Source organism: Diadema antillarum, unplaced genomic scaffold, assembly GCF_040938485.1.
Source record: "Diadema antillarum isolate AM-2024a unplaced genomic scaffold, OU_Dant_1.0 scf00000145, whole genome shotgun sequence".
Classification (NCBI taxonomy): Eukaryota; Metazoa; Echinodermata; class Echinoidea; order Diadematoida; family Diadematidae; genus Diadema; species Diadema antillarum.
The window spans coordinates 848,334-872,369 of NW_027271034.1; the positions used below are offsets into that span (position 1 = coordinate 848,334).

A 24,036-nucleotide genomic window follows, 5' to 3' on the forward strand; every position below is an offset into this window, starting at 1 on the left:
ATCATGCTCATGCACGTTACGTTTACTACACACAACACACCACGAACTTGGCGACTAGACTACATAGAGTTTCTACAGTGAGTAGAGCTCAAAGAGATTTTCGCTCGCTCGCTGCAAGAAGAAGCACTCATTACTTTACGGGTATTCCTCAGTGAGTTGTCTCTCTCGAAACACAAGGAAGACATAGCATGCACGCGCGTACACGCACCGACGGACGGACGGGTCAGAACAAATTGTGCGCACGGCGGCCGCAGAATTGTGTAAGTATTGAAAGTCAAATGCACATGTTCAAGACTACATGTAGAGATAATTGATTAACCCTTCCACCTGTCTTGTTTGCATCAAAAGGGCTATGTTTGTATGGGGATGTCTGTTTGCGTTTTCTAATAAGTACAGACCTATCATCTTGCAATGGCATTTAAAATTCTTGAGTATGCTCTACCTGTGTCTGTATCTATACAAGTTTGAGTTTTCTGAAATGGTCCAGGGGAATTAGGAAGAAAGTTACCAGTTGTCGGCAAGTTTGTTGTATTTCACCGGGCCTATCAATTATTATACATCCCTCAATTAATGAAATAATGTAGGACGGTGTGTGTGTGTGTGGGGGGGGGGGGGGGGGGGGGGGGGGAGCGCAGGGTTCAGAAAATAGGAGTGCTGTGATTCCCCTCCTATTTTCTTTTTTTTTCGTAGTTCTTCAACAAACCCAGCCCCCCCCCCCCCCCCCCCCCCCCCCCACCACCACCACCACCACCATCCGCTACCCCTGCAGTGATTGGCCTACATAGCACCATGAGTGCAATGACCGAACGTATCTACTCGGGGAGAGTAGGGTGAACTGGGACGTAGGAGAAATTGGATACCTAGAGTACCTCTCGTCATTGCATAGTATTCAAACAGAAAAATAAGAGGATGGAGTCAAAAGGGGCCTGAGCTTTCGATCCTAGCAGAATCTTCGTCAGAGGCAAAATACCTCTGACGAGGATTCTGCTAGGATCTAAAGCTATGAAAATACCTCTGACGAAGATTCTGCTAGAATCGAAAGCTATGCCTCTGACGAAGATTCTGCTAGGATCGAAAGCTCAGGCCCCTTTCGACTCCATTTTACTCCATTGGCTCGCCACTATTGGATAAGCATGCAGTTTTTTTTTTTTGCTACAGAAAAATAAGAGAATACCAGATGATGTAGCTGATGTTGTTATGAATAATCAAAAGGTATTGCGAGTTTCTTGTACATCATTTCTTGGTGTTATGTAACATCTTAATTGGGCGCCTCATATAGATCTGTGATGATGTTCTACAAGTACATAAAATATCTTGTGCAACAGGTGTAATCTATATATAGGATAAGACATTTGTTATCGTTAAGGATATTATTATATATCTATAACGTCACTGTATTACCGTCTTTAACATATCGTTCAATGATCTGGGGCCAATGTGCAAATCTCTTATGAATCGTGTGTTCACACTCCAGAAAAAGTCATTACGTGCAATAAGAAATTCTCACCCTTTAACACCTTCTCTGTTTAAAAAGCTCCGGCTTCTTACAGTATTTGACATATGTAAATTACAAATGCCTCATTATGTAAACATTATGTATACTCACAAGTGACTACCCTCTGTCTTTGTTAATAATATAAGATATATATTCATTTATATAACACTAGACAAACTGGTGACCTATATTTACCTCTTCTCAGATATGTTACATCGCAAAGATCTGTTAAATATCAAGGAGTACATGTTTGGAATTCTGTGCCTGGTGAAAGTAAGTTATATTCTTCCCTTGTCTCTTTTAAACGTATATATAAAAGATATTTGTTAATTGAAGTTTTTGCAGAAATTTATGACCACTGCTGGATCCTCCTTCTCTCTTAGAATTTCCATTGTCAATTTTTTTTCTCTCTTTCTCTCCATTGTGTGTGTTTTTTTCTTCTTGTACATGTATACTGTTACCTAATGTACTGTTATTTTTCTCACTTTGCTCTTTGTATTTCTTAATGAGAATTTGGAAATAAATGAAATGAAATGAAATGTATCTCGAAAAGTTTTGAATTAATCAACTTTCAAGTCTTAATCGCCTATTAGGCAATTGGCATCAGTTTAAGGTCCATGAGTTATACTCTCCTAAAAAAAAAAAAAAATCGAGTGAAAATTTAGAGAGTACAGCACCGACGAGTCTTCTTACAGCCCAAGATCGACTCATTCAATACACTCGAACTCGACACTAGACAAAAATTAAATAGGCCCACCAGCTCGACAGTAGGCAAATAAGGCCTACAAGTTCGGCAGGATGAACAAGAGCGCCATCCAACACACCAGGCGCGTATTTGTACAGGGTATTGCAATAATGACGTAAGAAAAAAAAAACTGACTGGAGAGGGCATTTACGTCACGCTCTTTCGGCGTGAGATTGTTATTATTTTATTTTCCGATTACATTGTGCTCTTCATGGACCCCTCCCCCAAAATAAACACACACACACAGACACACACACACACACACACACACTCACTCACAGCACTCACAAACGATATGGGGGCTACACTGTGGGTCTTTGGTAATGTCATTCGGTTTGCCACCCGTATATAGAAGATAATGGGTCGGACGTCAGATTTTGTCCCCCTTCCCTATCGCTTCACTATTTAACTGTCGTATATAGTATTTTATATACAAATGATCCCAAACGACTTGTCAATAATTAGTTAGGAATCCAGCTATCAGAGAAACAATTTGTATATATGAGTCATCTCTGAAAATGTATGAAGTTATGTAATTGAAAAAAAGCTTTGACATTGCAGCGATGCATCGATTTGAGTATATATATATTTTTTCCTTTTGATAATCCTCAAAGCGTATAAAATGTGCAAAGCAATGAATAACTAAGAAACTATACAATAAATAATCTTCTTTTCCTGAATCCTACAATCCCTGCAGGTCATGTATCACAGATGTGTAAGTCGACATGGACCATTCGTGAAACACTTCCTTGAAAACTTCATTTTCACAATTTAAAGGGGATGGCTAGTAACTGATCAGTGGGAATCAGTGGGAATGCTGGGGGTGATTGTTCCAATTCTTGTGGGATTCATTTAAGAGTAGATTATATATCTATTGTTGTGTGAAAATTATTTGCTTCAGAATGGACTCATAGTCAAGTAATGTGCAGTTTAATGGTTCCAGACTAGCATCAACCTGGTCAGTGACGGGGCATTAAACTGCACAGGTCTTGAATATGAGACCATTCTGAAGCAAATAATTTTCACACAACAATAGATATATAATCTACTCTATAAATGAATCTCACAAAAATTGGAACAATCATCCCCCAGCATTCCCACTGATTCCCACTGATCAGTTACTAGCCATCCCCTTCAATGTTTTTCCATGCAGTCATATAGGCTGATCGGAATGTATACGTCATTCTATACATTTTATTTTTCTTCCATTATGCCTTCTTTCTTATGCCATTATCTGGACACTCTGTACAAAATCGTATAAACTGATCATTGGTTTACTGAGATGGAGCTGTTCATCCCGTCGAGCTGGAGTCACTACTCCCTATACGTCGAACTCGTGGACCTTATTTGCCTATTGTCGAGCTCACGGGTCTTTTTTTTTTTTTTTTTTTTTTTTTTGCCTACCGTTGAGCCCGTGGGCCTAATTTTTACCCTATATTGTCGCACTCATGGGCCTTGTTTGCCTAGTGTCGAGCTGGTGTACCGCACACAGCTTTTAATATTTCATTTCATTTCATTTCATTTATTTTTTCCATCTCCAACAAAACTTGCAAATATATTTTTCTTTCCACATAATAATGTAAGTACGTGTACATAATATAATCATGTCAATATTAATACAAAATATGATAAATGGAATTTATGGATATACAAATGATAGGGTGAAAAAGAAAAAGCACAAAAAAACATTCTGAAGTTAAGAAAATGCAGGAGATGGGGAGGAATACTGAAGAAGCATAGCTTGTATAGGGTGCATATCTCCCAAACATAATAGTAAAACAATTTCACATCTTGTATCATTGATCTTCTACTTAGCACATGAAACTAGATTTACAAAAATTTTTACACTATCACTACAAATAAAACCTAACTAGCCCAGCGTAAGACAAGCACCCAGACAAATCCACAAAAGTCGCTGTCACGCAGAAACTAGAACAGGAAAGGAAAGACAGAAAGATGTAAGATAGAAGAACTGGTAACATGGTTGGAAAATAGAAAGAAAAACAATGTCGATTGTGAAGAAGAAAAGTTAACGGAGCCGCTAACGGAGTTAACGGAGCCGCTAAGCCATACGCATAAAAGGAAAGTAAAAATTACAGTACTTATATCGCTCGTGGGTGTCGATCTCGTGGTGTGCATCCCCCCCCCCCCCTCCCTCGCAAATGTACCTGCACGTTTTTTTTTATCAAGTTCAGAATTAAGGTACTGTAGATTGCTTTCAGGGTTGTCACGTTTTCAAGTTCTGCATTTTGTGTCAACCCGCCCTTCACCTCACCAAACCTATATAAGAAAACATTGGAAAACACATGTGTTGCCCATTGAATTTTGACAAACCTGTGTTGTGTTATATCACGATGTCAAAATACATACCCTTATTATAGATTATAGTTCATACCTTGAATGCGTACTTTCTTTGTCAAATTTGTATTCGGCACGAAAAAACGAACAAACATGCAAAGCCAATAAATCCAATATAAGTGTAGGCCTATTTCCTTATAAATAGTGAAAAAAAAAACTTAGAATGAATTATCTATTGTTTTACATCCATATAAACATGTACAAAAAGGGGAAAGAGTTCAATATTTGATTTAATCATTTATTTGTTTTAACTGTCAGATTAAAATTATACTGTGCTCAATTAGTTTGTTCAATATATTATTGACTTTGTATTTCATTTAAGTATATGAAAAAGAAATTCAGAAATAAAATCAAACTCAAATAAAAAAAAAATCAAATGTATTCCAAAGGTGCTGAATCCTACTCTGGCAGTGGCGGATTGGGGGGGGGGGGGGCGGGGGCGGGGGGACGGGCGCCCCGGGCTCATCCCCTTTATTTTTTTATTTTTTGTTAAAACAAAGGAAATTAAAAAAGATGAAAGGGGGGGGGGGGCGTGTGCCCTCCCTAAAATTTCTAAAGAAACCATCTTTGTCAGCTGATTGTATTGGCATCAGAAATTGCGCTGAAGCCTATTTTTTTTTTAATCTATCTATCATTATCATTATCATTTTTTTTTTTGCTTGTCAGCCGATGAAACCTGGAAGTGGCATCAGAACTGTTTTTTTGGCTCCCCACCCCCTTTACGGAATTCCTGGATCCGCCCCTGTCTGGTTAAAGCAACTCTTCCACCGCGGAGGGTTTTGTGATATCCATGATGGCCGCCAAACAGTGAAATGAAATATTTCTTGGTGAATTAGCAAATTCATGGTTTTAACCTATTTCCACTGAATAAACGAATCTGAGTATATAAATGCAATTCAAATCTCGAATCTTTTGAGATATTCAGGATATTCATGGTCATCTTGGATGAAATACTTTGGCTGTTATTCTGAAGGTTCGTTATTCCCAAAGCCAGCACACATTCTTTTCATTTTTGGACTAACGAACCTTTCCATCATTGTGAGATTAGCGAACCTTCGAAATAACAAACCTTATTTCATTTTGAAATTACGAACCTTCGGAATAACGTCACGAATAGTATGTACAATGGTAAAGTATTAAAAAAATGGAAATGTATAGGCCTATGGTGCCTCATACCATGGGAGGTGAGAAGAAACGTCAAACTCTGGTTATTACATGATGACGGTCCCCTGCATTGATTTCTCCCTCGTTCACGTACTAGGTGTTTCAAAAAACATTTCCCACTTTTGATCATTAATAGTTCAAAAACTATACATCCAATAAAACTGTCATTGATATGAGTAATAGCTGGATATTGTACAATTTGGTTGAAGGTGATTTGCACGTTACAGCATAAATCAGTTTCATTAAATCTAAGATTGATTTTGAAGTAAGGTTTCAGATTTTGGTCAAATTTTAACCCTCTGTACAAAAATTGAACTTTGCACAGGAACCAATGATGTGTATGTGAGTGTGTGCTGACAATAGCCCTGAACAATGGACATGCCTGAACCACCTGTTTGACTAGGCGTCAGTCTCGCGCTCCCTGGCACATGAATGCTTAATCAATAATTCATGTGGATTGCCCTGGGCACTGCTAGTCTGACTTCATGCACAGTAAAGTGCTTGCAAACACCACGTTTCTTTCCAGCTGGCAATCGTTTTCAAATTTTGCTTCACATATCACTAAATTTGGAATATAAATAAGAATAAATTATCTAAAGTTCCTCATTTTAATACAACTCTCTACTGATTAAATAGTCTGACAAATTTTTTGCTTTTTCGATAAAAAGAGATAATTTTTGGTAAAGAGTTCAGCAGCATTTCTCATTGGGGCGATTTGTTTCACAGTAGATTAATTTAAGGCTCCATATACACAAGTGTATACTCTTTGCTTCCTGTCACCATGTTTACGATAGAACAGAAGGTATTCATTATAATTTCGTTTTAAGAAGTAGGGAGAGCACTGTCACGACTCAACGACAGTATCGGCAGGCGTTTGACTTTACACAGATACTGCCAGAGGCTGAATAAAGACTAGTTGTGATAGTGGAATTTCTCATGAATAAATAATGAAGCATTCAAACCCTGGCTATTGTTCAGGACCATTGTCAGGGTGTTAACCACACACTCCCATACACACCCATTGACCCCTGTGCAAAGTGAAATTTTGTACAGAGGGTTGAAAATAGAGCAAAATCTGGACCTAACTGTGAAATTAACCATGGATTTCATGAAACTGAGTTATGCTTTCATATTCAAACCACCTTCAACCAAATTGTACACTATTCAGCTATCGCTCATATCAATGACAATGATATCTGATATATAGTTTTTTAATTATTAAGAATAAAAAGTGGGAAATGTTTTTTTGAAACACCTAGTATAACTATTATATCCAGTATACAATAGGGCTTGTAATGTTGCTATATTTTCATATTTGTTATCAGAGGCAGTGTTGTTACGAAATTGACAGTTTCAATGTGTAATACCCGGTATTAATTTGTACGTCATACATTTCTTTTGCACATAATATCTTGTATCAATTTGTGTTGTGTCACTTTATTGTAGTTGGAGAAAAAAAATACGGAATACTAACCAACCCGATCAAACATTAATGTTCGAAACAACGATTTTTTTTTTTAATTTCTTCATTCTGAATTTGTGTATTTTGGAATAACGAACCTTGGATTAACGAACCCTCAGAATAACCATGCAACGAACATCATCACATCCAGGCAGAGCAGTGACCAAGAGGGGGGAGGTGTGCCCCCTTCCCATATTATTTATACGAGGGAGCTTTTGCATTTTTAGAAGTTAAATTCAACTATCTGTTAAACACTTTTGGTGGAATATTTGGGGAATTCTCGATTTAAAAAGTAGGACGATAGACCTATACACCAGATTAGTTTAAGTTGCAAGAAAAAAAAGTCACCTCCAATTTCTGAAATTGTTGCATTCCCATCGATGATCAAATTATTTGAAAATCTATCAGATGAGGGATCCTATGGTTTGGGAGGGAGTTACCTCCTCCCACACGAGGGAGCTTTTGTATTAAAAAATCAATTCAACGATCTGGCATACAGACTTATAACAGAATATTTGGGAAATTTTTAATGAAATACGTAAGAAAAATAGATATCTTGCTATAGGAAAATGTAAATAGCTATTATGTATATATTATAGGAGAGGGATACCCCTCCCACACAAGGGAGTTTTTGCATTGTTTGTAATTGAAATTCACCGACCTTCTACGCTGTAGGTGGAATATTTTGGGAAAGTTTCACTCAAATACGTAAGAAAAATAGATATCTGCAGTGAAAATGTAAATAGCTATAAACCGTGTAATGTTTTATTTGTCATAATGTTGTTCCGCGTGTATGTCTTCACTGCGTATTTGGTTTTAGGGCCTATTAGGGCTCACCGGCAATGACAAAATAAACTGCAGTGAACGGAATGGTGACAGATATCACGATAATGTCATTAACCCGCACTAGGATAACGGAAAATGTAACATGCATAAAATCTAATATCCTAAAGAGGGTTTATATTTTTTTGTTTGGGGGGGGGGGGGGGGCAGAACAAGGTCATCCCACGAGACGAACACCCACGAGTCATGCACGAGTTCGACTTTGAAAAAAGGTTCAAGCGTCATAATGTGTCGGTCTCGTGGACCTTGTTTGCTTAGTGTCGAAGTCATTGACTTTTTAAGATTTTGGTAAAACGCATCAATCCTGTTTCTCTCCCATGCAGAGTAACAGATTTTTTTACTGCTTGTATTGTGTTGACGTTATGACTCGTGGGTTATCTCGAGGGCTGTATACTCTTGGGCTCTATGGTTCGTGGGTGCAACGGCGTAGCCAGGATTTCATCTTGGGGGGGGGGGAGGGTGTGGGAGGGGGGTGTCCCCCCTCCCTCGGTAAGAACTTTTTGCATTTTGATGTTTTAAATGGTGCAATTTATGTTGATGCATGCTTTTGCGCGTTTTATCGACGTGAAACAGTAACACTTGTTTAAGGTAGCAGTTTTAGTGTAGATTATTTTTGAACAATTTGCCTATAAAATGGTATAATTTAAATACACTTCTTGTATTAATTCTTTTTCACTGAATATCATGAACGCGACTGAACCCGAGCGAGCGGAGCGAGCGAGGCGGAGGGGAGGGTGTGGGAGGGGGGTGTCCCCCCTCCCACGGTAAGAACTTTTTGCATTTTGATGTTGCAAATGGTGCAATTTGATGCATGTTTTTGCGCGTTTTATCGACGTGAAACAGTCCACTTGTTTAAGGTAGCAGTGTATTTTAGTGTAGATTATTATTGAACAATTTGCCTATAAAATGGTATACACTTCTTGTATTAATTCTTTTCACTGAATATCATGAACGCGACTGAACCCGAGCGAGCGGAGCGAGCGAGGGGGGAGGGGATCATGATTGCTGTCTGCAGTTAAGCAATCAAACAGAAAAAGCATGCACACGAGGGTGTAGATAGGGGCATATCCCCTCCCACACGAAGGTGATTTTGCGTTTTCAGACCTGAAATTCAGCGATTTGGTGCAAATTTTTGGTGCAATACTTTTCATCGAAGTGTTAAAATCACGGAATTTAGCTCTTATTCCGAATGTGCACCATCTGTGTGTATGTATAAAGTCTAGTGAGGATAGAGCTTGGGGGAAGGGGGATTCCCCTCCCGCTCGCAGAGCTTTTGCGTTTTTAGAATTGAAATGAAGCGATCTGGGTACTCTCTAAGAAATATCGAGTGAAAATATTCACTCCTAAAAGAGTGAATACAAAAAAGAGTGAATTTTGAGTGAAATTGGAGTGAATTTTGAGTGAAAATGTTCATTTTCACTCGTTTTAGAGTGACCTCAGGGATCACTCCCAAATCTTCGAGTGATCCCTGAGGTCACTCCAAAATGAGTGAAAATGAACATTTTCACTCAAAATTCACTCTAATTTCACCCTAAATTCACTCTTTTTGTATTCACTCTTTTAAGAGCGAATATTTTCACTCGATTTTTTTTAGAGAGTATAGCCACAGTCTACTTCTATGCATGGCGGAAGGGGGCGGGGGAGGGGCGGACGAGCAGGAGAAGGCATGGGCGAGTGTTATCTCCACCCTTCCCTTCCGATGGAGCTTTTGCCTTTTAAGGTTGAAATTGAGATATCTCGTATACGCACATTTGATGGAATCAACATTTGGGAAATCACACACACACACACACACAAATGAATGGGGGGGGGGGGGACTGAGGGAGGAAAGGGTCGATTAAAAGGGGAAATTCCGCACACTTGAGTGAAATATTCAAAAAAATATCTTATTTGATGAAAGGTTGCAAAGGAGACCCGCTTCATGTGCATGCATACAGTATACACGCATTTTTTTTCTGCCTCCCAAATCCCCGGTCAAAATCTTAGGGGGGGGGGGGGGCGATCGCCCCCATCCCCCCCCCCCCCCCCCGGCTACGCCAGTGCGTGGGTGTCGGTCTCGTGAAGTGCACCCGGCCAGAACTGCCCCTCCCCCCGCTCTTATGCGGCCATGGTCTGTTTGGGTCATACTGGCTCATAAGGTCTCGCACAGCCACTAACTCAGAGCTAACCTGAAGCTGACCATGAAATCAAACAACATATTCTACATAAAATTAATATTTTCTCTGATTTGTGGTATAAAGTCACGACAACGTACCTCCGCGTACCAAAGTTTCGATGGCGTCATACGAGTCTCCCATTGGTTTCGACATGACAAAATGATATCAAAGATATCATAGCATTTGGCTATTTCTTTTTCATCACACAAAAACTTCTTAATTATTTTAACTCTATACAATACACTGTTTGTTTGTTTGTTTGTTTGTTTGTTTGTTTTAGGGGGATAATAATATAGTAAAGATTCGTGAGCTTCAGTCCAAGATTCATGGGAGCGCTCAAGTAATTTGTGTATTTCATTTTAGTCCATCATCTCTGAGGAATATTGGCTCATTTTGATTACGTCTGATTTTAATGACATCTCTGCATTTTATGCTAGCTTGTCAATTTGAACACCCAGTAACCCCTAGCAGTCTCTGATCTCTCTTAATTTCCTTCTATTATTACTATTAGTCCATATATTGTTATCACTTTATAACTTTCATCATCTTATCAATATCAAAATGATTAATCTGAATATACCCGGATCTGTCAAATGACGCCGAAAGCTTCCCCTCGCGAGACATACCACCTGTCCTCAACAAAAGGGAAGAGAACAAAACATCACATAGTCTACCAGTACCAACTGACAACGGAACAGAACTACGGCCTGTACTGTAAAAGCTTGTAAAACATGTGATCATTTTCCTTCTCTTTTTATCTCCTCTTCCAATTCTTGTCCTGAAATATATTTCCAGTATAGGTAGCCAATTCTCAAGAGGTACACCCATATTATGTATTGGTATGTTGATAATACTGTGTACAAAATAAGACCATGCATCAACCTCAATTGACCTTTATGCTGATACACTTTGTACAGCACTACATTGTAATCATTGTGTGCGATGCGTGATTGGCTGCTGATCGGTTCGCTCATGTAATACACACACTATGTAAATGCCTTGGCTCTGTTTCTGGACGAGAGATCCCCCTTGTCATGCATGCCTTCATAATAATACAAGGGTAGTCTGTATTGACGAGTGTACATGTGAAGTTTACTGCGCTAGCAGCGCAGCTGCTGCATTCAGCTGCGGCGATATGTTATGTACTGTGGCAAAGCTTCGTAACTACATCTCGCTCGAACCTCATAATGTTTAGGACGTGGGATATTGGAGTGATATGTCTGTTGCTCCAGGCCGATTAAATCATGTATCCCGAACGTGTACGCTCTCTGAATTTTACATTTCGCCATGGCCAGCAGAAACAAACGACCTGTGAAATACATTTCTAAACGGGTTTGTCAAGAACAGTTTGCTTGCGACGGTGCAAACGCTTGTTTCGAGTGTCTAAATTGTGGAACTCGCCAATGCGTTGACTGCGAGAAGCTGCTTCACAAAGCAGAAAGACCAAAATTTGCTTCACACACCAGGCGCAAAATTGAGCAACTTCCATGCGCTGTAGAGTGTGCTCTGTGTCCTTACAAGCCAGCGGAATATTCCTGTCTTGAGTGCAAAACTGTGATTTGTCGAGATTGCAACAAAGAGTATCATCGAGGGAAATTAACGGGTCACCATCGCACACTTCTACCAAAACAAAAACAAGAGGTTAGCGAAGTGAGTGGTGAGCACGAGTCAAATGCACACGTGCCAGTACCAGTGGTTCCACAAGCACAAGTAGCAGTCGACATGAATCCATCAAGACCCCAAGAAGATTGTTTGCCACCCTCTCCTTTCATGGATTCTCTCAGTGAACCAACTCCATGCGAGATCAAGGAAAGGCAAACAACTTTTCTTACAGGGGACATCTCCTCGTCTGCGGCTGATCTCGGTCTGAATTTTATTGGAAGTGAATTGGAGTTTCACAGTTTGTCTCCTTTGGATGTAAGCAAAGATTCGCTCTCATCGCCTGCGAACTTGGACATAGAAAGGGATGATTTCGTGTCTTTTGAAAGCGGCGTTCAAGATGGACCAGCCTCTCTAGAGTTTCTTTCAGGACATTTTGATAGTTTGGATAAACACCGTGTTGCGCAATCCAGTGCAATCGCAGTACCTGCGCCTACAAAGAACAACGGCAAGGAGAGCAGCAGTCATGGGCGTATGACCGTGACGCATCGTGTTACCCGTGCAAGTGGTATACCCGGAAGTGCCACAGAAGTAAACAAAGCAATTGTACGGAGGAGCCAGCAGCAGAGTGAATACGGTCTTGGAGGGCATGGTTTACTCCAAAGCCAAGGGGGATCCCCAATCAGGGTTGATGAACAAATACCTGAGGAACAGTCAAAGGAACACTTCAGTTCTAGCAACACTGAAAATGTGAGCCTACTAATGAGGGACAGATCTAGGTCAAACTCAACAGATTCGACTCACTCAAACCATTCCATTCTGTCTGCACACAGTTTGGAGAGCTCTGGAAAGAGAAGAATGGAAGCTATTGTCAAACCAGTGAGCAGTGTCAGAGCTGTGCCATCATCTTCAAGGGACAGAGTTCCTGTAGATGAGTCCAAAAAGATGGCTGCTACTTCGGGGGACAGAAAGAATGGACAAGTGCATGCAGCAAATGTCATGGATGAGGGATGTTATGCTAGGCCTACTCCCCATTGTGGCGGCATTCTGCTGGTGAATGATGCAGAGGTCCTTCAGGTATGCTGAAAGTATATTTCTGCAATTTATGTGTCATGTAGATTTTCGCCCCTTTTTTGTCCTATTTCCGTGAGCTGTGTGTAGAGGTTTTTTTTTTCCTTGTTTGTTTGTTTTTTTAAAGGCAAAAACATGCATCTTTGAGTGTGATTGGTGCCATGGAGTTTGCACATTGTGAATTCTCAATAGCATCATTTTATCATCTCAGCTCAGAACTGTTTACACCATATAGTGTACAATTGTATGCATACATTCGCTCCTTCTTTTATGCCATTTGCTCTGAAGAGCAGGGTGCTACAAACCTACAATGTACTTTCATGCTTGCCTAGGGCAACTAAAACTCTGTTGTGAAAGTTAGCATTTGAATATTTTCTCCTGGTCTTATTGGACACTTGTCCAAAAATACCCACCGCACATATGGGCAAGTGGGAAAAATACTGTACTCGCCATAATAATTGTATTTCATTAGCATACGAAATGTATCTTTCGCAAATTGGAACTTGTGAGATAATTTTAAGAGTCATACTTGAATTCATGATCAAGAACCAAGAAAAAAATTCAAGTTACTTTGTTCTCTGATGGTTAAAAGTTGTAAAATGAAGACAAAGTGTTGCATTGGATTGTGAATGGGACATGAAAGATACCAACAGAATTATGAAGTACATTATTGAAAAACCTTGTGCATGTGCCGTTTTAGTGACTACATTGTAGCTTTGTATCCTTCCACATTGCAGGTCAAAACAGCCCAGTCATTCGTTGAGAAGCTTCAGTGCCAGGGCAAGCCACCCATCAAAGTCATTTCCATCTTTGGAAACACAGGGGACGGGAAGTCACACACATTAAATCACACTTTCTTTCATGGACAAGAAGTGTTTCACACCTCCCCAACTCAAGAGTCCTGTACGATTGGAGTCTGGGCAGCCTATGATGAGAAGACCAACATCGTTGTCATAGATACAGAGGGGCTTCTTGGGGTATCTGCCAATGAGAACAAGAGGACGAGGCTGTTGCTGAAGGTGATTGCCATCTCTGATGTCATCATATACCGTACAAGAGCTGACCGGCTTCACAGGGACCTGTTCCAGTTTCTGGGAGACGCATCCAAGGCATACCTGAAGCACTTCACGCCAGAGCTGAAGCTTACCCTAGAGAAATGTAACATAAAGGGACCAGTTTCAACTCTAGGACCTGCTGTTATTGTGTTTCATGAGACAACACACACCCTACCCCTTGGAGCAGGTACAGTATTAATATTTTGAATACTACTCAGAACCCAACTACAAGCAGTAGGTAGGGCATATGTTTTGTCATATTTCTGTTTTGATTTGGACAAAAAAAATAAGGTATACACCAAAATAAGATGCACAAAGTCATTGCTTGAATTGTATTAAGATTAGGATATAAAGATCTATGAGTTGGCCATTTATAGAACAGTCGGAATATAGTGTGCATGCGATAACTATGGAATTTAGCCTAAACCCACTCGGCTTTGCCTCGTTGGTTAAGCATTCCATAGTTACCTAAGGCTGCGTTCACATAGAAGTATACTATTCGGGTATTCGGGCTCATTTTTCGAGGGCACGCGAATAGCTTGAATCGAACGATAGGATTTCCTCACACCGGTTCACATAAGAGGGCACTATTCGAAAGTACCGAATACCTGCGAAAAGTATAGCAAAGTGGGAATCGAGCTTGTTCGATTTTCTTGCAGCGTATACCGTCTCTCGTTTATGAAATAATGACAATTTTGGTCTGGATTTGCCCGTTAGCAAAAATAAGCATGTAGACTGACATTCTGATGCAGTATAGAAATTGTTAATAAGATTTGATGCAATGTAGGAGGAAGAAATCCTCACTACATGGGATGGTGAGTTGACGGTGCTAGTGATGGTGTATTCGGTGCTCGAATAGCGAAAAGCGAATGCCGAATACCGAATACCGAATACCGAATACTTCTATGTGAACGCAGCCTTATGCACACAATTCCGACTGACGCACTCAGACCTGTGCGTCATTTGTATACTAACAAATCTGTAAAGGAAGGTCATGTAATGGAGATAGCTACCAACAGTGTTGTACTGTATGCAATGCTTATTTGATTTTAATGAGTGATGATGCAACACTGTGTGACTGGAAACAGGAGATGGAACTTGTTGGAATGAAAACAAGACTTGCCTTATCATTTTGTGTAACAGCTGCAACTCACGCCTCTGGGAGTAGGACAAAGTCGGCAGACACTCTGCTTCAAGAGCGTTTCAAGGAGCATGGCTGTCACATGGATGCCTTCAGCTGTGTACAGTACATTGGGGTTCAGACAATTGAAGGACTAACCAATTTCAGTTCCCTCAGAGCAGCCATTCTCAACCATGTCAACAATAGCTCTGTTCGGTCACCTCGACCTCCAGAAGTAGTATTTTGCGCATTGAAGGTTGGTACCATGACTGTCTTGATCTGATGTTGTGTGTTAAGCCTGTTTCGAAGTGGGAGATTACAGTATAAACTTTGAGCTATCAAAATAGTCAAAACACGTAATTAAAGTATTTTGGAAAAGATATATTATTATGTACTTTCAGTTCTTGTCAGTTGATACTAATTTTCATAGGTATTGATCAATATCTCTCAAAATATTTTGTAATTCCACAGTGCTCTGCAGAACTGTATCAACTGTATCAAAACCAGGATTTTTTTTCTTCGTGTAAAGCATTCAAAATTACTGCATACATTATCCAAACAACTTTTCTTCATTACCTACCCATGTATCCTTTTGTACAGGTACCCTTGGTGCATGAAAAGAGAACAACGGAATTAAAGTTTCTTAAGAGTCATGAAAGTATATTGTTGTCTTGTCGAGTTTACTGAATACTTTTCAAGTCATATTTTCTGTTATTGGCCACTCCTTTAAAAGGAAAAAAAAAGAAGAAAAAAAAAAGATGATACAGATCATGCCACTTAAAGGAATATTACTGTACATAGTGCCATAACAAGTTTGTAGTTATTTTTGGCTGTATTCATGTTCTGCTGCACTGTAGGGACTGAATGACAAATTCAGCGGTGCCATTGATGGCATTGTCCCTTCACCCTTCCCTGATGAATACTTCACCTGTTCCACACGATGTCTGTCATGTGATGCTCGCTGCACGAATACGATGAATCATTGCCAAGACAACGTTTGCCATGAGGCCCCGTCCCGCTGCAAGTATCAGCATCAATTTGACAACAGGGTCTACATCTGCAAGGTAAAACATCCCAAACATCTCTATTCAAATCATGATACTAAATGTATTCACCAGTATGTATACTTTGCCTGATGTGAGCAGTATAGTATTCTTTATTGTGGATAGCCTGATTGTAGGACTGTCCTGACTTTTGGGACCTCTTTGATAGACAAGGTACACAACATATTTAAATTTTTCTTGCTGAATTTTGTATTACTATGTGAAATTGATCATATATACAAGTCACTTTGCAGCTTCCTTTTTTTTTTTTTTTCAAATCATAAAGACTTGTAAAATCCTGCCATAGAGTACTTGTAAGGGAACATATCTTGGACACAGTACATGGTACTTAGTGGCATCTGTGGGCATCCCACTATTGATGTAAATCATGACAAAATGCATACTAGATAAGATGTGTACTTAAGGACAGGGATGTTTTGTCACTTGTCTACCTGATCATCACTTCTCAAAACAAACTTTTTGTTCTCATTAATGGTCTGGGATTTAAAGATTTAATGCTGGTTGAAATGGGGATCTGATCAGTTTGGAGCATCCTAAATACCTGTGAATTAGCAGCTGCGAGAAAAGTGCTATTGACTAAATTCTTCAATTTGTGCCATCTTAGAGAGGTTTTAAGTCCGAGCAAAACCACAAAATCAGGATTTTGATGGTCCACTGTCCAAACTTAACCACAATATGGCAAGTGTTGGCCTGCAGCAATATCAATAAATTTCTGTACACAGAAAGATCTGTGTTAATCAGGTCAGTGCTGTGTTCCAAAGGTTACGTGTAAACTTACAATTGTGTAAACAGAGGGTCTTCACTGAGTCTTTTATGTTGTCCTTGTGTCAGTTTTTTTTTTGGTTAGGTTTTTTTTTAGAGTACAAAATCCCCTTTGAGGTCAGTTTTATTCATTCTTAGAAACAGTGTCCCACAAGGGTTTATATCTGGTAGAGGTACAAACAGATAAATGTATTTAAACAGTGATTAAATGTAAATTCTGCAAACTAGGTGGCAATGATGGAGCAATGTAACCATGAAATCATGTTTAGAGTGACTTCATGATCTGGTTTGAGAATGAAGTGTGTACAATTTGTACAAATGTACTGTATGTTTCTATGTGACATAGCCATAAATGAAAATGGTTATGATCATTACTGAGATATTTATAAAAAGCAATGTCTGTAAGATGCCAATGAAAGAGAACTGATTAAAATGGCTGTTAAGAGCTATGAAACAATTAGGCTAAGGACTGTAGGAAAATTTGTATTGTATTGCGTGGTATTGCATGCATGAGAGGGGACATCTACGTGGAATCAGTCTGTGAATATCAAGCTAGATTCACCACTGCAGTTTGGAGAGCATCCCGTACACTGTAATGCTACCAGACTTGACTAACATGCTACTCACACATTGGGTCAGATGGATGGGTCTAATGTCCATTGTTTCTGTCAAGTCTTGCAGGTTTTCACTATTGAACATCAGAGTGAAACTTGACATGCCTCCCTGGATGACTGTGTGTTGTATTTACTTTCAACGAAAGCTTGTTAAATGTTATGCAATGTAGACAATTTAATTTTTTTTTTTTTTGGGGGGGGGGGGGGGAGGGGGAGGGGTTACAACATTTTTGCTGTTATTTTTCCTCATTGTTATGGATTCTATATATACATTTCTTTCTGTTGACTTATACGATCGGAAGGGCGTGTTGTGTCCATAGTCAGATATTTGATCTTTTTGTATGTGAGCTTTTGACATTTGTGTTTGTCTTTGTTACTTTCTTCAGAAATTATATGGCACTGTCTTAATTTTTTTTACAGACATGCTATCAGGGTGGAGAAGAGGTACTGGTTGTGCCCAAGATGTGCTCAGCGTCAGACAACTCCTGGATGGGAATGATCAAGTATGCTGTGTCAGGGTGAGTACTTTCTCAAATATATACAAACAGATGGGGAAAAAAAAACCAATTCCAAGTCAAAACCCCTACTTGAGTGTTTCTTTGCTTTGAAGAGTGTCAGTTAGCATCATTTAAAAAAAAGAAAAATTATACCTGATTTACTATAATCATGCACTTTTAGGTTTGGAACCAGAGATTAATTTCTTCAAATATAAGTTTGAACATTGTCAATTTGCATTGTGGTATTTTGAGAAGTAGTACTGTAAAACACGATATATTAGCGGTATGAAAATTTCGCGAATTGGAGCCGATGGCCTGTCTCGCAGCATGAAATTTTCGCGAATTGGCATCTAAACTGGCATCCAATGCATATTGTATAGGCAAGAACTTTCGCGTGCAATTTAGTTTCGCGAATGTCGGTGCTTGCGAAATTCACAAAATTAAACTGCACGCGAACATTCCTCGTTTTACAGTATTCAGTCACTTCACAAATTTATTTGCATTTATTAGCAAGGATGGCTGTGTGTGTTTTCATGCCAATCTAGTTCAAGGGGGCTAAAAGAAGGGCCTATCGCACTTGTATCTCACCAAGCTGCAAATGTTGTGTTCATATTAACCAGATTTGTGCTGGAGTGTCCACATTGTGGCGTCATTTACCGCAGCCGTCAGTATTGGTATGGCAACCAGGAACCAGAGATGGAAGCAGTGCGAACAGAGATCAGACATGTCTGGCCAGGGGTTAGTCCTCTCATTGCTTGACCTGTACTCTTTGAACCTAATGCAAATGATGGCCAGTTTGTATTTGATGGGCGAGATGGATTCATAAAACATCCTGTCATTGCTGCACATTAGACTGTGTGTAATTTTGTGACTGATAATTTTGTTGTTTTGGACTCGGGTGTTGATTTATATGTTAGTTATTTTTTCACAGTTCTCATATGTATTTTCTTGAAGTGCAATGAGCACCACAAGGTGGACCTCTGCACTATACATGTAGCCATTGTTATTGTTATTGTTAGACAAAAGTTATGAAATACATCATAATATGTACCCCCCCCCCCCCCCCCCCCATGATTATTATGTGACAACCTTCAGTATATTCTGGAACAATAATAACTACACCAATTGCTACCAGAGAGACAGTCAAGCATTTGTGTAGTCATTCTCCTTTGCCCTTGAGATACATTCAGACTAATTAAGAAAACAGTCTCTGATTATTAATAAACCTACGCTCTACTCCCTGTGCATTCCCCAAGTCACATAGTTTTGTAAGCTATCCTCATGAGTACACCTGTTTTGTTTATAGGGAAGCACCGTGCTGCAGGGAACACACAATGCTGGAAGACGCTTGTTGGATGGTCTTCAACAGGTTGTGGGCGTGGTCAGTAGTGTCAGTGCCAAGCCCACCAAGATGATGTCACAATGGATGATGGACCAAATAGCCCCGCCCTACTGGAGACCAAATGCAGAAATCACTGTGAGTTTATCTACTGAAGAAGCTCTAGAACTTGTTAAAATTTCATAAGTTGTTTGTTTGTTTGTTTGTTTGTTTGTTTGTTTGTGGGTTGTTGTTGTTGTTTTTTGCATGCTTGTTTGATTGTTTGTTTGTTTGTTTGTTTGTTTTTTTGCCCTTTAATTCAACCTCAGGTTAAAGTTGTAAAGTTCTGTAGAAGTTTGAACTTAGTCTTTAAGATAGGACTCACTTCCATACCAAGCCAGTCTCCACAGCATGGTTGGCATAAGGTTCATTTTGACTACAGTCTGAAATAAGACCCAGTGGATTGTTGCAAAACCCAAAATATGGTGTCAGTATTGTGGTTGATACAAGCAAAACACATTTCTATCTCAACATTGCATGCAGCTTGAGGTTTTGTGCTAACATGAAATTAAGGTTAGACATGGTTTTCTTGTGGGTTTTTTTCACCTCTTCTGTACTGTTTTCCCTTTACAATTGATAAGCTGAATTAATGTAGACATTGATGCATTTTCAAAATTGGTATCAAAGTCATGCAATGCAGTAGAATTATCAGGAAGCTTTCTCCCAGGAGTACATTGTGCTCGTTTTCTCACCACCCTTTGAGTATAACTTTATATACTATGTTTGGATACACTTTGAAATGCATATGATTAAGATTGTTAATTTGGAATGACAGACAAAACACTAATATCATAGATCCCATGGTTATCTTTTTTCCTTAGCTATATCTTGTATGTGTTTGTATGAGTATTTGCATGTGTGAGAGAGTTTGATCTGCTGCATAATGCATTGCCATCTTTACAAGGCACTTGTTTCAAGAAGAGCTACCCCATATCTTTGTGATTGTTTTCATGATCATTTAAACAGGCTTGCAAGCGATGTCATCTGAAATTTGACACCGATGAAAGCATCCATCACTGCAGGGCCTGTGGGGAGGGGTTCTGTGATGCATGCTCCCAACATCAACTGCCGGTTCCAGAGAGAGGGTGGGGTCCAAAGCCTGTCAGAGTATGTGAGACATGTTTCAGCCAGAAAACAGAAGGTATAGCCAATTTAGCAGTCGCCCATTAGAGGACAAATAATGTGTTGGTTTGTGTTTGTTTCTATCATGTAGGAAGTTTTTGTGTAATCCGAAAAAAGAAAGGGAAGAAGGAGATGAGGGGAAGAAGAGGAGGAAAAGATGAAAGAAAAGAAGGAGAGAAAGAAGAATAAGACCCTTTTCTACAAAGTTACTTTTTGTGATCAGCGCTTCCTTATTCTCATTATTTTGATGTTGATGATTATACTTAATGATATAACCCGTATGTTCGTCATTGTATAGCACATTCCAACTTTATAAGTATGGTGAAACTACCACAGTGCAAGCACAAGTGTGCATTAAATGGCTGTTTTTGTGGCTTGAGGACTGGAGTCATATTACCTGATGTGGGTCAGTAGGCATAAAGCCTGACTGAGGACTGAAGAACTTTCAGAATTGGGTGTTAATCATTTTCACTTACTTTTTTCTTGTAGTGTAGAGATGTGCGAGGTGTAGTTTTAGTGTTGAAAGGCTTTTGATCAATCTTCCCTCATTCTCTCCACAGATGTAGGTGGAGGCAAGATGCCCATTGACCTGGAAGCTGAGATTGAGAGTGCTATGAGTGAAGAGCCCCAACCAGTGATGGCCAGAAAAGTTGGGGAAGTGCTGCAGACAACCCTGGGGGTACTAGGCTCAGCTGTGAATTACCCAGCTGGTAAGTTAGGTAGCATCACACACCTACCAAGAAGTTAAAACATTAACCCGTTGAGGACGAGTGCCAAGTATACTTGGGCTAGTGTCTATGGGAAATGTGCGTTGTAGCAAAATCAAACCATCCTCAAGGGGTTAAATGAGACAGGTCATGAATGAAATGAAAACATCCAACTTCACAATGAGGGAAATATAAATGATGTAAGAAGACAATGAACCTACACTGTTTAGGGATGTGTATGGAGAGGGTCAAATTATGTTTAATTTATTGAGGACATTTCGGAAGTGACATATTGTAGTAGACCAACACAGTTTTATTACAAATCATGCTTGTGTCTTAAGATGTATGTATATAATTTTGATACATGAAGGATGTAAATACATTGTATTCAATGTGAAGTTTCAGAAACTGTATGTCACATACGATGCTTTTGCATTCAGTATGTGTTAAAATTACACAAAAAGCAGGGATTACTTTTGTCATTCGTACTCTCATGAATTTACCAGGATTTGATGCATACCATGTAACAACATTATTTACAGACCCCATTGTTCATTTTTTTTGCTCTTAATTTGGTTTTATTAGGAATGCTGATAGAAGCAGCGAGGCCAGCCTATTGGATTCCTGACAGTGAGATCACAGAGTGTATCGCGTGCAAGGAGCCGTTCACCCCAAAGCTGAAGATCCACCACTGCAGGGCATGTGGGCAGGGAGTGTGTGCAGACTGCTCCCCAAACTGCAGGCCAGTCCCCTCCCGGGGGTGGGACATACCAGTCAGAGTGTGCCGCCTGTGTGACGCCAAGGAGGGACAGCTGTAGAGAGGTTGTGGAATGAGGCTAGGAAGTGAAGAATACCATCATACTCTCTTTCTGGTCACATGATTTAAGAAGTGACAGTATGGAAGAGGAGAAAGGTGTGATGGCCACTTGAGAGTCCGTCTTCTCAAGATGGTATGTGGGGTTTTTTTTTCAGGAAAGTGAGAAGTGCTCCATAAGAAGGTCACTATTTCTCAGGCAGTGCCAATGATGTTTGTCCATCTTATTGTGTCACCATTTATGACTGAAGGAATAGGTTTATTCAGCTCCATTTTTGACAGATGGCATCTTTCGAGGTTGCCGTATAAATGCAGAGTAGAATGGAGTTGTTGACTAGGGTTGATTTGAACTGCAGACATGGTGGGGTCAGATAAATGGAGTCTGCTGGACTGATTTGACAAAACTTCATCTTCTGCTGAGATTGTGACAGTGTGTAAATGCAACTCAATTTCTATTCGGTAAATTACATGTGTCCACTGATCAAAGATATTCACTAGTTGATATTTCATCAGTGTCATCATGACTTTGTGGAAAACACATCACATGGATAGAGGTGGCAGCTACATCTACTGGCTCTTGATGTGTATAAATACGCTCACAAACATGGGCTTACAAATTTGTCATATATTCTTTAAGATATACACACCTTGTGTGTATACATACCAAGTACAACAAAGTCATAGTGACAGCCTTCTACTCATTTCATGTGGCATCATGGATAATACCATACACCTATTTTCCCCCTCTCTTTTGCTATATGCTTATGTATGAAAGTTCTTGTGTAAAGCTCATGCATATCCGCTCTGCATATGAACTAGTTCACAGGTGATTATTATCATTTACGGGTGATGTACTAACACCAACTGAATGCACAGTACTCAGAACTCCTGTGTATGTCCATGGAAGGGTGCAGTGACGTGTGATATTTGTGTGATATATTGTTCCTTATTTTACAGCCACATCATATGTGGTACACAATGAACAGCTTGCTGATAATTGGCATTTATTGCCTAATTATGTTAGTGTATTCTTGTCATGAGACAAGAAAGTTCAACCAAAGTAAGTAAAAACAACAACCAAACAGACCAAAAAAAAATCATGGAGGTAAAGTATGCTAACAATTGACAGCATAGATACATGTATGGAAAAGTGGAACAACAGTTCATTCTATGTCTCACTTATAATAGACTGAGAAAAGCAGAGGAACTATGGCTTTGAGCATGAATTTAACCTGTTGAGGACAGTTTGATTTTGCTGCAAGACACATTTCCCATACACTCTTCGACAGGTCAATATGCTTCTGGCTGTTTGTGCATAAAGAAGAGACGTGGCACAGATTATGGCCATTACTTACATCAGCAGTAATGACATGTAATTTTCACCTTTAGTAAAGTGCAATATCTGTAGCTGATACGACAAAAGATGTAAAGAATTAGCAAGACCTTGACATATCAAAAGAAACGAGCAATTTTGATTGGACATGATTTTACGGTCAACTATGACAATTTCTGACTCGAGGAAAGAAGAAAAACATTAAAGCAAGGAACCATGGTATTAAAATGTAAATAAAAATGAAAGCAACAGATCAGTGAAAATTTTAGCTGAGTAGGACAAATAAGGAGAAGGCTACCATCCCTAGTTTACTGCATTTCTGTTGGCTAACAAAATGTCCTATTTACTCATCAACATACCAGTAAACCTCTTAATTTTTGCAATAGCAGTACTACTCATTTTCTGTTTTCAGGTAAAAAATTTTATTACAAGTAATTCAATCATGTCAAGAAAGAAATGTCACAACTCTGCATGAAAATGATGAAAGGAAATCATGCCTTTTGTTTATCTTATTAGATTAACCTTCTGCTTGGTGAACACTGTTTAGTTAGAATGTGTTTTGTTTTCAAAAAAGTTACTTGAACATAAAACTGAAATGTACATTGTAACATTAGTGTTGTATGAAAGCCAGTTGATAAATGACTGATATTAAAGGACAAGTTCACCTTCGTAGACAT

The 24,036-nt window shown here is 39.4% G+C and overlaps 1 protein-coding gene across 1 annotated transcript; it reads left to right on the forward strand.

Moving 5' to 3' along the window:
* Window positions 1-11,387: 11,387 nt before the first annotated feature.
* Window positions 11,388-24,036, forward strand: LOC139721559 (zinc finger FYVE domain-containing protein 1-like). The gene is made up of 10 exons (XM_071632874.1): window positions 11,388-12,899; window positions 13,631-14,135; window positions 15,092-15,324; window positions 15,926-16,132; window positions 17,929-18,026; window positions 18,626-18,743; window positions 19,312-19,482; window positions 20,350-20,524; window positions 21,066-21,215; window positions 21,798-24,036. Exons 1-10 carry the CDS (start codon window positions 11,511-11,513, stop codon window positions 22,028-22,030), a joined length of 3,279 nt encoding a protein of 1,092 aa, XP_071488975.1. The 5' UTR covers window positions 11,388-11,510; the 3' UTR covers window positions 22,031-24,036.

What these genes read in the sequence shown, in the direction of transcription:
- LOC139721559 (XM_071632874.1), top strand. Translation starts at nt 11,511, where the DNA reads ATGGCCAGCAGAAACAAACGACCTGTGAAATACATTTCTAAACGGGTT. An exon ending in ATGATGCAGAGGTCCTTCAG is followed by an intron (nt 12,900 to 13,630) that starts GTATGCTGAAAG and finishes TCCACATTGCAG; the next exon opens with GTCAAAACAGCCCAGTCATT. An exon ending in AGCTGTGAATTACCCAGCTG is followed by an intron (nt 21,216 to 21,797) that starts GTAAGTTAGGTA and finishes TGGTTTTATTAG; the next exon opens with GAATGCTGATAGAAGCAGCG.